This window comes from Gambusia affinis, linkage group LG04 (assembly GCF_019740435.1).
Source record: "Gambusia affinis linkage group LG04, SWU_Gaff_1.0, whole genome shotgun sequence".
NCBI lineage: Eukaryota > Metazoa > Chordata > Actinopteri > Cyprinodontiformes > Poeciliidae > Gambusia > Gambusia affinis.
In genome coordinates this window covers 15,269,591-15,286,322 of record NC_057871.1, presented here as the reverse complement: position 1 = coordinate 15,286,322, position 16,732 = coordinate 15,269,591, and the positions used below count along the sequence as shown (strand labels likewise).

Genomic DNA, 16,732 nt, shown 5'->3' with positions numbered 1-16,732 from the left:
AGCTAGTAAAGAGTCAACCAGATATTATTCCAAGAGCACATGTCGATCTAAGCCTGAGCTTTCCAGCGCTTGTTGATGATCATCAGGGCGGAAAGGTTAAAGGTTAATGAGGAGTTTGTATTACACAAATCCTCGGTGAGGAACATTCTGTACAGATGGTGGAAACTCAAGACCATTGTTAACCTGCCGGGGAGGGGGCAGCCAACAAAGATAACCCCCGGAGAAAGGTGTGTAATAAGCTGTTATGCTCAGGATCCTCACAAAGGAACTCATGTTTGTCTCTAAGCATCTTAATGCCTTTTTCACAGTGGCTAATGTTGATAATACCAAATCCGCTATTAGGGGAACACCACACAGAGCACTTTGAAAATATGTCTGTCTTTATTTGAGAAAAACAAAAAAAGGAAAACAAAACTTTCTGGTTTCATTTTGTGCTTTGAAAAGTACAATACAATGTTGTCTACGTGTCAATTTCCACTCCCCTTGAAAAAGTTTTATACTCCCCTTGACAAATGGCTTTTTATAGTGATTTTCTAAACTTACGGAAATATGTGACTCAAGTGAATATTACATGCACTCATTACGTCACTCACAGTTACTCTGCTTTTGTCTTTTGTAATGAATATTAGAACTGCTATCAGTAGAAATAGTCATTTGAAATTTTTTGAAAAGTCACAATTCAATTTAAATACAAGAGAAATCGGAGCACTTCAGAAAAATATTTGTCTCCATAAATTTTAAAACCTATTCCATATCATGCTATTGCTATTTTAGTCATTTTGTACCAACATTTTTCAGGAATGAAAAATAGCCTCATGCAGCGGCACAATGTGTTCTGCCAAATGTCCCGCCTTGAGTATGTTTCATATTCTCTTTGAAAACCATTGATTTAAAGTCATTTTCACTAATCTGCTCATTTTTCAATGGAATTAAATCACATTTTTCAACTGAATTAAATTAAATGTGAATTAAATTATATTTAATGGCTATATTAGTCCCATAAGCTACCATCTCCTGGTCCAAACTGGAAACAAAACCAAAAATCAATAGAAATAGTTTTGAATATAAGCATATGTAGAACAGCAGTACTTAATAAAAATGAAGAAGAACAATACAGTTTTTCTTAGGCTCAAACCACTGGAAATGTAGATGGCACAAAATATTAAACTATTTTTTTGTCCATAGTATACATGTCCCCCTATGAAGAACTAGGTATGAAATGGAAGGGGCAAAATGACCTGCACTACACCAGAACAAATAGAAACATTCACACAACATTTTTCACAAGGCAGCTGTAGTGTAATGGATTATTATTATTCATTTGAAAATCTATGTTTTCCATAAGAAAGATGCTTGCCATGGGAAAAATTATTATTCATTTGAAAATCTATGTTTTCCAGGAAAGAAAGGAGCTGCTTGCCATGGGAAATTTCCTGACAGACCATCAGCCAATTTGTATTTGCCTTGGGAAGATTTTGTACCTGCTTTGACAGCCAATAATTTTTGAACGTTCTATAATTTTCCCATAGTCAGATGTAAGGAAAAATAGTTATGAGTCCATTAAATAATATCTCCTAGTTTTAGGGGGATTTTTTTTTTTTGTTATTACCTATCTGATATCATAAGAGTACACTAACTTAAGCTGACATCACACCCACTGTCAATACAATTAAGGTGTAAAATAAAATCGAGTGGGTAAATATACTGAGATTAGGATTTAGATTTATACATTTTATGGCTGTTTATCGTTATCATGTTATCCAGAAAAATAAACTGATATGTGATTGTTAGGAAAATGGATATGGAATATTTTGTATAGAGATAACAAATGGGAAACACGTGAACTTATGAAATATGGGTACGAATTGGCAAAGCTGCAAATTGACCTGGAGTCATAAACACGTTCCACCACAGGAAAGGCTCTAAATTACAAACGTAGCAGCCAAAATGTGATGCTGTGGCTCTGATTTGCTACATCAAACGATGAGAACATACTGGGCAGGAAAAAAGCAGCACATCTGGCCCTGAACAGAATATCAACAGAAAGTGGGTCATATAACAGGAACATGAGCCTAAGCAAACAACATGGTTTTTGACAACAAATCTTAAATTGGATGAGGGAATTGTTGCTAAGTAAGTAATGAAGTAAGTAAAAAGTTTTCAGGACATGCAGTAAACGGCTACAACTGAAGCTGTTCTGCTTGCCTTGCAGCTGAAGTGGAAAACTGATTGGCATTTACAAGGAGAGACGTCCAGCTGCAGCAGAGGGTCACACCCCTGCTGACTGCAAATTCTCACCAATTTTTACTGCTACCGCTTTACGAAGCTGGAACAATTTAGTGTAGCCGGAGAGCTTTCTACCTAGCTTCATGACAGAAATATGCGAAGTTCAAAACTTTTAAGTACCATTCTAAAAGCAGAGCTTCAAATTTAAAATGTGTTTTTCAATTACGGCCAATAGCTGCAAAGATAAGATGCCGGGAGAGCTCAGCTGAGCTGTTCCTCACAGAGCGAGGGATCTGTGACACCCCATGCACGCTGCACGCACTGCTGCTGTTTCTGCATGATGGCTGATCAGCGCCGAAGGACCCGGAACAAAAAAAAAACAAAACGCTCTCAGACGTCTGGAGGCTTCAGACGCTGCAGAATTCCTCGGCGTATGGGCTATTCCGAGGAGAGACTCCCCCCGTTATGACACGCAGGCAGCCGGGAGGGCAACCGAAACAGGCCCTCCGTTCATGAGGGCGTCATGGATACCGTGGCAACAAAAACAAAAACAGCAACAACAAAAGGGGCCAGACTGACAACAAGGCCTTTTCAGACTTTCCACCACCCTAGAGCTCCCCCTCTCCCCCCACCGAGCTCACGAAAGCAGTGGTTTCCCACAGCTGTACCGCAACAACAAGACGTGCTGAAAGGGTTACGGCTGACCAGTCTGCACAACATCATCCCAGAAGGAGCACAGGATGTCACACCGCTGCAGATCTAAGAAGGCAGACAAAGAGCTTCGCTCCCAGCACGGAGGAAGTTGTGTTATTGAAAGATGTACAAAAGTGGAGGAGAATGTCCCAGTCAAAGCACGAGGCCCGAGCAGGAAATCGCGAGGAGGAAGGGAATGCTCCTACCCACAGGTTAAACCACACATTTTTGCATGTTATGTAAAAGCACGGTGTCTGGCATGCAAAACCAATGATGCCGTATATCAGTTTTTAGAAGGAAGTAACAAAGCAAAGGCCATCCCCTGAACATTTCCCTACTCACAGGAAGGAATTCAAGGCTGAAAATAAAGCTCTTTTTTATGTGACTATTCATATGTCAGCGCAATACAGAGGAGTCTCAGTGAAACAGCAACTAGTAAAAGCCAAAACACAGCGTTAATTTAAAAGATCATCAGTGGAGACTGCCTCTTGCTATATGTACATGTGAAATATTACACCCGTAACTCTGCCAAGTCGACCGTCTTTTTAAATTCTTTTAGACCTGATTAATGTTACATTTTCTTCAGGTCCACCCACCAACTTGAAGGTCCAGCCCATGCATCAAAACAACGCAGGAGAGTTTTAATTAAGGGCCGTCACATTAAGATGGAGTGAAAATTGGTCCTCAAACTCAGTGGGCGTGGGTTCGTTCCACAGGTATGCGTGTGGGCCACCACACCCAGCACACACATCCGCACTCCCTTTTCATCATTCACCCGTTTATTGAAAGGATGTATTTCCTAGTAAGATCAACAGAATGCGGTCGGAACTGGATGAACTTGAAGTATCGTTTTAATTTTACAAAACGTAAAACCAAATATTGGCTCTTAACCTCAACCAATCACCCATTGCATAGTTTGCTACTGTGAAGTTACTTCCTAACTATTCAACAAATCAACTTTTTTTTTTTTTTTATCTTAATCAGCATTTAATCGTACAAACAAAAACATCAATCATACAAATTCCTTTAGACAGTCACAACTTATCCAGACTAACAGGTATAGTTAAAGATCAATTAAATACACAATTACACACCAGGTTCAAATAAGTCTCAAAAAAATGCATATAGTTACAAAGAAAATCCAGATTAGTCTCCTATTGAGGGTGTGTATCCACATGATGCAATACACTATGCAGACATAAAGGAAGGGAAGCTCAACCTGGTGTGACTACTCTGTATTTAGCAACACGAGCTTAAAAGATTTATTACCCGATCAATGACTCAAGTTTCATTTCAAATAGGCTGTGGTTTGTCACATGTAAAAGTTTGTTTGTCAGCATGTAAAAAGAGGAATTTAAGATTTTTGCAGCATGCATCCAGCAGTAATGAACCTTTTTTTTTAAAATTATAAATCCAGATTTGATTAACCCGAGAACCAAAGCCGGGTCGTAGCAGGGCCAGGACTAAGGAGGCTTTTCGACAACTTGTATGTCAAAAATGTCATACGTTGATGCAAGCACTATTTTACGAACCTTTAAGTCATTCTTACATTTTCACTGGATGATTATTTAGTGAGAAACAAATTATTTATATTTAAAAATGGAGATGGGACGTTGGGCACCACTGATGACACTCCGGCATGTAAAGGATTTCCAACCCAGTTACGACAAAGCTGGAAAAAAAAAACTGGTCAAAAGAAACTTTTTTTTTTTTTTATTAAAACCTACACTGCCTCACTTTTTCTTTACTTTGACCAAAAAGGTTTAACATGTTCTGCTATCAGTATGAGTCTCACACTGGGTGACCATCAGCAGCACACTGCTTTCGTCCTTCATTTCCTGTATAAATGGTTATAACATTTATACTCTGTAAATAGCTATCTAGTACAAATGTGGTGATGTTCAGTGAAGTGTCCAGAGTGTTATATCCTGCCGGTAAAATATCACCTGCTTATAATTAGTCATAAGTATGTTTTCAGTGTCAAGCTAAACAAAGATTTTAAAAATGTTATGGTTGCAGGCACCTGCAGATGTACATGACCTATAATTTAAGGTGGATTCAGATCAATTTACATGTTGTACTTTTGCAGTCTTGTGTCAATTCGAACCCATATCAGGGATGTTGTGTACACACACAGATCATTTAAAGACACTAGATTACTTGAAGTCATCTGGACTTCACTCAGAGTTGCAAAACGTAAGAGATTCTGTGACAGGACGGAATCTCCTACATTTCATAAGAGTCGAGTAATCCATGCGGCAATCAGACAATCAGTAATACTACCAAGAGAAATACATTTATCTAACTGGTAAATATTTGGGTCTGTAATGGTTGTTTACAGGAATAAATGTGGGAATGAAATGGGAGCATTTTGGTACAAAGTATTGGGAAAGAATTGGCAAATGTAAACTGAATCAGACCTCAGGGGTTGATTGTCACATTACACCATCACCATTTCAAAAACTTTGCAGATTTAAATATTTTCTAATAAGAGAAATTAACTTCCACAGGATCTTTTTGCCAATCATGATCCAATTCGCTTCCTCCTGGGGGAGATAACGAGTACCCACTCTGAGTACCCAAATGATTTAAAGTAGTTTTCTAAATTCTGCTACGGTCAGGAAATATTCTAAATAAAACATCATGGCAGGGTTATTTTGGGTGAGTGTTCATGATTTTGTCCTTTCAAATTTCTGTAGGTTAGGTCACTTGATACACAACTTTTTTATGCACTAAATAGTGCTGATCTCAGCAGGACATTTTGTGCCGACTATGAATTACTATTGGGAGATTTGTGCACACTGACAAACATCGGTTTAAAATAATCTTCTATAATCTACTCATGCTCAGCTATAAGGAAATGTGGCTGTATGACTCCAATAGGGTAATATTTACTAGCAGGAAGTCACTCAGAATTATTTTGGGGTGGTTAGGGGTCAGAATCTCCCTAATAATACAGCCCTTAGTGAATAATACAAAAATAAATTAAATTAAATTACACATGACATTTGAGCATTTCCATAATTGAAAATATCATATAATATATAATTAGAATAACCCTATAAAAAGTACTAAGATAGATAAAGTGATATGCAAACCCACATGGGAATAAATAGGAAGGCAATGCAAAGTTGGCACAAAATGGGGAACGCAGAGCTATTCTGAGAAAAGGATTCAGTATTAACCTTCAGTCATTTATCTAACAATTTAGAAATCATAAAGTAAAATTGAATCAAAACTGAAACCTGTATTTTTTTGTGTGTGCAGTTCAGTAGAATATGTTGAGGATGTGTTTTCTAAGCGGGAGAGGTCGTTCAGCGGAGACCTGACCAAAGAAAATAATTTAAATACTGACCGTTCAATCAAAAAACACGAGGACAACAACCTTCTTGTGCTCTGTGTGAGAGTGTGGGAAGAAAGTGCAGGACTGCAGTTCCTGAAATGCGACCCTCTGTCACTCTCTCTCTCTCTCTCTCTGTTTTTCTTTTGCAGGACTTTCATTTTGCAACCAGACACACCAAACAAAACACTCTCGCCGCATGAAAAACACATTTTAACCCAGGCGAAAGCATGGCCAAGCTGTGTGAGACACGCTGCAGAAACGAAAGGTTAAATGCATGTCGGGTGTGCGTGTGTTTTTCTCTCTCTCCGGTTCTCTCAGCATGGGGAGGGCAACACAGAAACAGACAGAGGCAGCAGAGTTGACAGTGTACGCGTGGCACTGTTGATTGGAGAGACCAAAACACACTGATCCCAACCCAGACATAGATACTAGAAGGGCTGCTTATGCAGCGCTAGAGTTTACAATGACATGGCATGGCAGGCAAGACATATTGCTACATATTTACCTATTGTTCTGAGCTTTTCTGGAAATTGGTGTGGCTTTCGTTTTCTTTCGGGAAAAGTCACTGCTGTAGGGTAAAACAGACGCATAACCATGTTCTGCCTCTGTGGACACACATAAAACAATAAAAACTGAAATGTTAGTTTACTGTTAGCCAGTCAATACAGGAAAACGTGAAATTGTTATTATGGCTAAAACCTTTCAAGAAATAATCCATTAGTACAAACATTTTTATATCAAGGTAGAGTGCATATTTTTAATGCAAGTGTTTTAAACCCTGTTTTCATATATTAAAACGACAAGACATACCAAGTCGTATTTCTATTAAATTAGATTATATCATTCTTTCTGTAGCACATCATGTTTCTGGGTCCACTTTGTACCCATCGCCTTGTCTGTGTCCCATTGAGAAACGAGTGACATCATACCTGCACTGAAGGCAGGGTATGTGTTAAAAACCAGAAGCATCGAAGCTAATATATTATGTCACAAAACAACTCCTTTAAATAAATGCCTGACACTTCAGCTTTAAATACCTCTGTCTCGTCTCTCCAAATATTCTGCAGCCTCCAGCAAAATTAAAAGAGAATTCAGTTCCATCTTCTCCGGGTCTTGGTGTTCTTTAAAAAAATAGAAAAAAATATATATCTATCTACACAAATGTACAATTCATAAAATAATGGAATGAGGTTTAAAAATAAAAGCTGTTCTTCAGCGGAGCCCAAACGCTGCTACGTTCACTTCTGAGTCCTGACGACTCCAAACTACAGTAACAGCAGCACCTAAACTCAGGAAACCAACTGATTACACCGCTATCCAATCAGAAAACCTCCCTGAGGTGCGTCTACGCCAATGAAAGTCCTCTGTGCGATGTCATTGGCTTGACTGAGTGAAGTCATTGGCGATGTGCCCTAGCAACAGCCGCTAGTGCCCGCCTTTTTCGATGCTCATTGGCTTTCTACTCTGTGTCGAAGCGTCTGATTGGCTAATGAGAAAGAGGGTGTTTTTCATAGAGTTGAACTTGGATGTTGTTTTGGTTTCCCAAACTAAGACAACTTCTCGAAGTACGGTTTCTGTGTTTTGGCCGTGGAATAAACGGCATTTGTTCAGTCAGCAAGCCTCATTTAGACTTCAGTCATATATCGTGTGGAATGACAAGTACTCAGTCACACGGATGATGTTTTGTCTTTATTTCCTGTACAAGTCATTCTGAAAGTTTTCAGCTGGGCCCATAACACCAAGTTGAGCCAGCTGTGAAGATAAAGCACCATTGCAACACACAGTTCCCTTTAAATATGTTTGTTCATGCCTCATCTTTTAATAAATGAGATAGCATGAATGTACTGTAAGAACATTTTTATGTTTTTTTGTCTTTTCTTTATTACAAAAGCCAATTGTACCCTGAAAAAATAAGACTCAACCTTCATTTAAGCATTTTTAAAAATTGGGTCATGGGGGGAGTAACAGTATTGGTAACCACCACCTTGTCATATTTTTCACAACCTCTTTGCCAACAGAGCAGGACTATTTTCTAAAACATTTCACAGGGTGTTGATATATATATATATATATATATATATATATATATATATATATATATATATATATATATATATATATATATATATATATATATATATATTCATTATCCAACTGAAAACTCACAGATAGTCAGAAGCCACTTGATATTAATTTAAAATTGATTAGGGGGAGAAAATGACATGACAGCCATTTCTCTTTGCCACTAAAAGGCAAACAGTCTATAACTATATTCAAATTTCGTCATAATTTGATGCTTTAGTCACATTTTCCTTTTAATTGTTCACAAAAATGTAAAAAACAAAACAAAAAAAGAAACAAAACAAAAAAAAACTTTCATAAAAGTCAAATTTTTACTACTACGTTAGCTACTTTTTTATCCTCCAGTCAGGTCTGCAGTCATGATTCATGACCCATGTGTCAATCGAGATCATGTGACAGAGATCAGCTCTTGAAATTGAATTTGATAGTGGAAAATTCTACCTCATCCATCACCAGCTAAGATAGAAAGAAAAGTGTCAGAGGTTTTGCAGAAATAGAGGAGTTATGAATTTCAAGAGGTTTGCAAATGTCAGTTTTTCATACGCATGGCAGGCAGTTTCCAATGCTAGAAGCCAGATATTTGTTGGACTGCATTTTGAAGAAAACACTAACACATCAGAATGAGGAAGTGACTCTCAGCCTGAATTATGAAGACCCCAAGGACCACAAACACCGTTTATGTTGTGTACTCTTGGTAATATGCGACACATGAGATCCTCATGGGGCCCATACAGCAAGATAGAATATTGAGTTATGTTGTAAGTTAGTGTGTGGCTTTGGAGTTCTGCTGATGTCAGCAAGTTTAACAAGAGTGATGTGCAAACTGAAGAACCACCTAAAATATGTGAAGCTGTTCACAGTTGTTAGCTGCCACACCACGACAGATGATACTGTATGTCTAGATGATAAGTATGCAACACTTTCATTTGCATAAATGATCTCATGAAGAGCTCTTTTTTTCTCTACTCTGCTAGCACAAAGATCAATGGATTCATATTTATTTATTTTTAAAAGACCAGCAGAAAGTGGAATTACAAATTAGAAGGAAATGATGCATGATAGTAAGATAGCTGAATGTCTGAAAAGTGTGATGTGAGTTTGTATTGAACCCTCTTTTACTCTTTTACCCCTCATTAAAATCAGGTGTACTCAATTGCTAATCTAATCCACTTGTGTATAATTTAATCACAGCTGTTCTCTAGAGGCCTCTAAGGTTTGTTAGAGAACATTAGCGAACAAGCTTTTCTTCAAAAGGGTCAGGGGAGAGCTGTGCCGAAGATGAATTAACCTCTAAAATAGAATAGAAACAGCAATAGAACAATAGAAAACATGCCAAGACTGTGAAAGACTTGAGATGTTGGCAGAGTTTTGACTTCCTGCAGGACAAATATCTAGAGCTACAATGAAAAGGCTTAGCTAAAAGTTTTAAAATAACCTGAATCTAAATTAATTTAGAAATCTGTGGCAGAACTTAAAAATGATGTTCACAGAAAGTATTCATCCATTTTGCAAACAAGAATTGGTACACATTTCAGTTTCTCAACATGCAAAGCAGGTAGTGACAAACTACAAAGGATTACCTGTATTTTTAGTGAATGGGTACATAGAGCATTGAATCAGGAGGTCTCTGAATACAAATGCACCCTTTTCAGATCTTTAAGTGTAAAAATGTGTAGTATTTGTTATTTTATAATGTCTTAATCTGTGCTAATCTAGCACAATAAATTTTTTTAAGTACAATTCAAAATTTTTGCAGATAAAATGTAAAAATGTTCAAGAGCTATTAATACTTTTGCATGATGTTACGTAACACAGTTAATTTCTGCCACCACCGTGGTAAGAAATTAATGTTTTAATTTGTGGAGAATGTTTAACATTTTTTTGTTTAGAGAATTTTTGAAATGCAGCCTCTCTGCTGTGATGTCCAGGATGCAGGTGTTTTGAGTTTCTTGGCCTTTACCAAAACCAAACTAGTATTTGGTTCACCAAGCTCAGGCCATGCAGAAACCACATTCAACTGCTAATCAAGCAGTATTTAAGTTTCTGTCTCTCTGACTCTATTTGCATCGTGTCGAATATGGAGAGCCATTTCAGCCAAATTTAATTTTGGCTGAAATGGCTCTCCATAATTGAGGAATCATAGTAAGAATGAAATCACACACAATGTAAAAATCACTTGTTTCACAACAAATGAACTAATAAATTTTCTTCTGTTGAACCTCATGCTGTGTTTTTGCCTGTATATCACAACTGTCCTAAAGGGTAAAATATGAGAAAGTCATGACAGTTGAACCGCTCATATCATGTGCCCACATGCACAAGGACACTTGCAGGAAGCCACAGGTTCACCGAGGCACATGAAGCATGCACTTAACCAGTGTAACACTTGTTTGACCTTGTAAGAACCCATTGCCATCTCTATGCATACCCGTGCATGTGCATCAATCAGAACCTGGAGAGGATTTTTTCTGCTAGCGAGCATTTATCATCATGAGCACATAGTCACTTCTGTTTTGGAAGTTCTGTTTCCTTTGAAAAGTCACGGATGTGAATTTCAGAAGAAATATGTGGCTTTCTACTGCTGCGTTTACAGTAAATATTCTGTGACACAATACTTGAAAAGCAACAACGATGTAAAAATCAGCAAAAACCTTGTGACAAATGGCAGTTGCATGATTATCCAAATTTTGGATCCATTTCCTGGATTTTACTTACATGCTGGCATTTGCATGTTACTTTTGCATTGTTCTACCTGGACTGATGAAAAGATTGTAAGCCAATTTTATTGAAGGACTTTCATCTTCATAAGTCAGTATAGCCTAATTCACAAATAAAAAATCTCAAAAGTGTGGAGTGCAATTTTATCCACCCTGGTTTACTCCACTATAAAATCCATCTCAAATCAGTTGCCTTCACAGTAAACTAGTTACTAAGTAGAGTGTGTACTTCAGTGTTGATATAAATGAAGAACTCACAGAACTTTTTAGAACTTTTTAGAGCAAACAGCACCATGGAGACCAATGAAAATAGCAGACAGGCCAGGGAAACAGCTGTTGGGAAGAATTAGGCAACAGAAAGTATTACTCAGAGAAGCAACCAAGTGACCGATGGTAGCTTTAGAGGAGCTGCAAAGACCTACAACTCAGTTGGGAGAATCGGTCGGCAGGATGGGTATTACCTGTCAACTCCACATGTCTGACTTCTTTGGAAGACTTGAAAGATTGTCATGCTGATAAAAGAAAAGCATATTAAAAATATTGAAAGTTTGACACAGGCTGAGTACGACACGCAGCACACATGCAGAAGAAAGCGCTCTGCTCAGAGAAATCTACAATTAAATTTGCTGACCTACATGCAAAACTCTTAATCTGGCAGAAAACATCATCCTGAACACATCACCCTCACTGCGAAGCATGACGTGGCAGTCTGATGCCGTGGGGATGTAATTTTCAGCAGGGACAGAGTAGCTGTTCAGAGTTGATGGGACTGGATTGAGCTCTTGTCAACCCTGGCACTCATGAGGGGTTGGGAGAGTCGAGGGAGGTGGGAGGGTTTACCTTCCAACAGGACAACAACTCCAAACATTGAACAATGAAGCAATGGCGTAAATCAAAGGATATTCATGCATCAGAATGGTCCAGTTAAAGTCCAAACCTAAATCCTGCTGGGAATCGACAGTAGTGTTTCACAAAAAAGCCTGATGAAATGAAAAAGGGTTTAAAAGGTGAGGGAATACTTTTGCAATGCAGAGTGTTTTATGTCATTACAGTCACAACTCGTTCAAGTGGTCCTTGCTTATCCATTCCAGTACTAGCCATTCTTTTGCATTGCTTTACAAAGGAAATAGCTTTTGTCCCTCCTGCTTCCATTCTTTCTATTTATAGACTTATCATCTGCATGCTCTGTGATCACAGTGGCTCAGGCCCTGTACTGCACAAATGCCCCAGGCCTGTGCAGCCAAATGACTACTCTCTCCTCGCTGTCTCTTCCTTTTCCTTTGTCCAACATCCATCTTGGCCAAACATCTTGACACACTGGCAGCAGATTGCTTTTGACAAATGGCATTCATGTCACAGGTCAGCCATGGCCAAATCTGTTACAATGATAAGAGTATTACATTAATAATAATAATAAAAAAAAAAAAAATAGGTCATAGCAAAAGAGAAGCTATTAAGGTTATTAAATCAAATGCATTCACATTTTTTAGAAACCGATAAACAAGCAATTTATATTTTTAGATATATTTTATGTTTGATTTACATTAAACCTTTCATGTAGTAATATTGTGTGGCAAAAATAAATCAAAAAGTCAACAGTGAAGTAATAAGAAGTCCTGTTTGCAGTTTTCCATCACCATGTAGGGGACACAATAACCTTGGGGACAATGGTGATTTGGTCAGCGGAGAAGCTGGAAATGTTTAGACTATGTGCAAACTGTTTTTTCTATGAAAATTACCTCTGCAAAACATCCTGAAGATGCAACTGACATTCTGAAACACGGTGGTGGCAGTATCATGATTTGGGGGATTGATGTGAGGAAAATGTAGGACAACCTTGGAAGAAGACCTATAAGATGCTGCCAAAGATTTGATGATGTGATTGAGTTTCACCTTCCAGCAGGACAATGACCCTAAGGACACAGCCAGAGCCATGGTCTAATGTATTAGATCAAGGCTTGTTCATTTGTCAAAATTAACCAAAGTTCAGGCATAAATGCATCTCTGAATTTGTGGCAGGACCTAAAAATTATTCTATCTAGAGGCTCTCCATCAATCTGACTGAGCTTGGGTTATTTAGCAGAGAAGAATAGGCAAAGCTTGTAGACACATTAATAGTTGCAGCTACATTTGGGTTAAAGTAGCAAAAAAAACCCAAATGAAGTTTGACACTTTATTGGAATTTATTGGTGAAGAATGACACTAGTTATTGCCACTGAAGCTATTACTTCAACTGCAGACTAGAGAAGGTGTTTTTCCTGCTGACACTGATTGCTCACTGACAAGCTCACTGTCAAAAAGCACCCAACACCATGTCCCAGACGCCCTTTGGGCCAAAGTTCCTTGCTGCAGTTTCTCCACTGTTTTTATTCCACGTGTTATCAAGATTCATCCAGTTACTTCCAGTGTAACTCCACACACGGGTCAAAAGTCCATAAACAGCTTTTATATTTTCTGTCTACAGACTCAAGATCATGAAAACACTTTTCTTATTTACAGTTTATATGTCACAACCCAACTAAAGTGAGGCAAGAAGATTAAACGTCTACAAACCGATTGCAATAAAAAGATCAGAAATTAAAACATTTATGTGTGTGATCCAAACAAAAGAAATGATGATGAATGTGAAAAATGAAAGCAAGATCTCATATGCGTTTGAGCTGATGAGTGACAAACAGTTTTGACAGCAATAAACAGATCTGCATGATTCTTCTTATATGGCCACAATTACAGTTCAGACAGTCCAGTCATCTGCTACTTTATTAAATATAACTGTTTGTTTTGTTGCCAACACAAACAGGAAATCAGCACCTCACAAGGCGAGATGGGTTAAAGGGGATTTGGGTTATTTTTAACATGATTGTTTCTACAGGTGGCTGGTATAAGAGCTTCAGAACCGGTCGATCTATTGGCATTTTCACAAACAACTACCAGGTTTTCAGAGAATGGTCAAAAAATGTGCAACAGTTGTGTGGAGAAATTCTTTTTGTTGATTTCAGAATGCAGAGGAAAATGCGCTAAATGCTTAAAAATGATTAAAAAGTAATAGTACTTCAAAGTACGTGGAATAACATACCACACCTACACAGTACATGTGCTTTCAAAAAGAGAGGCGAAATCCCATCAGGTGTCACTCTTGTCAGCTAAGAACAGGAAACTGAAGCTACAGCTGCTGAAGCTGCAGGTTCACCAAAGAGACTGGAAAAATGTCACCTGGTTGCATGAGTTTAAACTGAGCTGTGACATTCAGATGGTTGGAACAGAATTTGGTGAAAGAATTTGCTGAAATCATCAAGAAAGCATGGATCCATCCTACCTTTAGTCGGTGGTTAAGACCGGTTATGGTTTAATAGCCTGGGTGATATTTTCTCGTCAATCCCGCTTCAGTACCAGCTAAATCATTGTTTAAACTCCACAGCCTGCCTAAGTATTGATCACATCACGTTATGATCACTTTATTCCCATTTTCTAATGGCAACATATCCCAGAATAGTGCATCCTATCATAAAACTCAAATAATCTGAAGATGGTTTCCGTACTGCAGTGGTCTCCCCATTCATCAGATCTCAATCCAATATATCAATTTTGAGATGTGGAGGAACTGGAGCTTCATATCATGGCTGTGCAGTCAGCAAATCTGCACCAAGTGTACAATGCCGTCATATCAGCGTGAACCAAAATCTCTGCGAAATGTTTCTGAAGCCTTATTGAATCTACACCACGAAGAATTAAGACAGTTCTGAAGGGACTAACAAGTTGTACCTATAAAAGTAATGGATGAGTAGAATCTAAAATTAGCTCAATGCAACATGCCACATTGCCACATCAGGAAGTCTCAGTCGCTTAAATCATGTGACATGTTCCACGATCCCTCCCTTGGAAGAGTCCTGTGAGTCAGAATTAGTGACGTACCAGAGAAGTACCAAGTACTGGCTTGAAACTGTAAGACTAAGTGTGTCCACGTGAGTCGAAGATCCAACTGTATCATAACTTGAGCAGACATTAACTTAACGCTACACTTGTTTAGCTTTTTTGTTGAGTCTTTGCTAAAATGTGAAATAATTTTAAGGATAAATTCTTGAATTTTTCAGGAACAGGAAATAATGAACAGGAAATTAAAGAAGTGAGATGTGAACAAAGGAAAGCAGGGAGCTTAAATATGGAGGACATGTTGTGAAATTGGGACCAGGTGAGACTAACCAGGGGAATGTCGAAGAGCTGTGGAAAAGCAGTGAGCGGGGAACACTGAGGGAAAGAAAGAAAATAAAGGACAAAAGACTGATAATAAAACAAACCAAAATGAACACATGGAAGATCAAAAGAAATGTGTGGAAGGAAAGACGTGATGAGATAAACACAAGGGGAATAATTGTACATGGTGAGAGCATAACAACAATAATGAACAACAGAAAGAAATTAACAAGGCAAAATCTTTACTGACTATAAAAACCCAGAAATATCAGGAAAAAAACACAAAATAAACAAGAACATAAACACCATAGGCAATCACATTGCAACAATAAACCTTTAACAGTGATTTTCCTCTAATCCCTCTCATGTTAAGTTGCAAACACACACAGATGTTTGTATTTGTAACTTAAACAAATGCAAACAAATCAAGAGATTTGAATACTCTACACACACAGAATCTTGCAAAAATATTTATCGTCTTTCTATTTATTGTAGTTACATTACAATGATAAGTGGAGTTTATTGTAAACTCCATTTACAATGAATGAACATGGTTTATTTCTATCCTTCACAACCTAAGCTTTGCAAAAGTTTTTATGTATGTGAATTCTTTTGCAAGAAATTGATGTAAGAGATGTGAAAAAACTGTGAACAACGGAGAAACAGGACATGGTTGACACTCCTTAAAGTTACCCAGACATTTATTTACTCCTGTATTGATGTCTCTCTCTAAAGGTTACCACTTAACTCAGGCAGTGTGAAATATCAAACTGCTTTTTGAGAAGAATACACATTTTATAGCAAAACCTTTTTTTTTCTCTTTCTGTTTTTGCTATTTTCCTCTATTTTAAATGAAACTATATCAGTATATTTTAAAATAGCATTTTATTTCTGATGTAATGGTTTTCCTCCTTTTCTTTTCTTACTAAGCAGTCTTACTAGCAGTCAAACAAAATATTTTTAAACAATTAAAAATAGACATAAACGTGTTAATTTTTTTCCAATACAGAATTTGTTTATTTTACATTTGTGACTGAAATTGACAGTGCAGCTTCTCATACTTTGTTTTCCACTGCACCCCTGTAAAGTCTCTTCTTGAAACCTTTCAAAGGCCATAATGATCCAACCATTGAAAATCCATTTACATTAAATGAACGTAGCCCATTTCTATCCCTTATAACTTTAGTATAAGAGCTAACAACAAGGCAAGGAGTGAAACTAAAACTGAAGTTCACCTCATAAAGTAGGTCATGTCTTTCTAACTCAAATACGGTTGTTTAATTTGCTTTTGGGATTAGAAAATAATTTTGTAATTAATTTGAAGTGAAATCAAATTAAGTCAGATTTATATTCACATATATGATGTGTTATTGGTTTGGGAGGTTTCAGTGACTCACAGAGCTAATTATAAAAGTTGTCCCAGAAAATTTGGTGACACTTTCTTTGAAGGGGTGTACATAAGACTGACATGACAGTGACA

General features: G+C 37.6%; 1 protein-coding gene across 1 annotated transcript in view; it reads right to left on the bottom strand.

Moving 5' to 3' along the window:
• mxd4 (MAX dimerization protein 4) overlaps positions 1-7,546 on the bottom strand; it is a 29,472-nt gene extending 21,926 nt beyond the window's left edge. The window contains exons 1-2 of the mRNA XM_044115763.1: positions 7,300-7,546; positions 6,768-6,867 (exon numbers count right to left, since the gene is read on the bottom strand). Of these exons, the coding sequence (XP_043971698.1) occupies positions 6,768-6,867; positions 7,300-7,363 (164 nt within the window). The 5' untranslated portion in view covers positions 7,364-7,546. The remainder of the gene's footprint in view (positions 1-6,767; positions 6,868-7,299) is intronic.
• Positions 7,547-16,732: the final 9,186 nt, after the last annotated feature.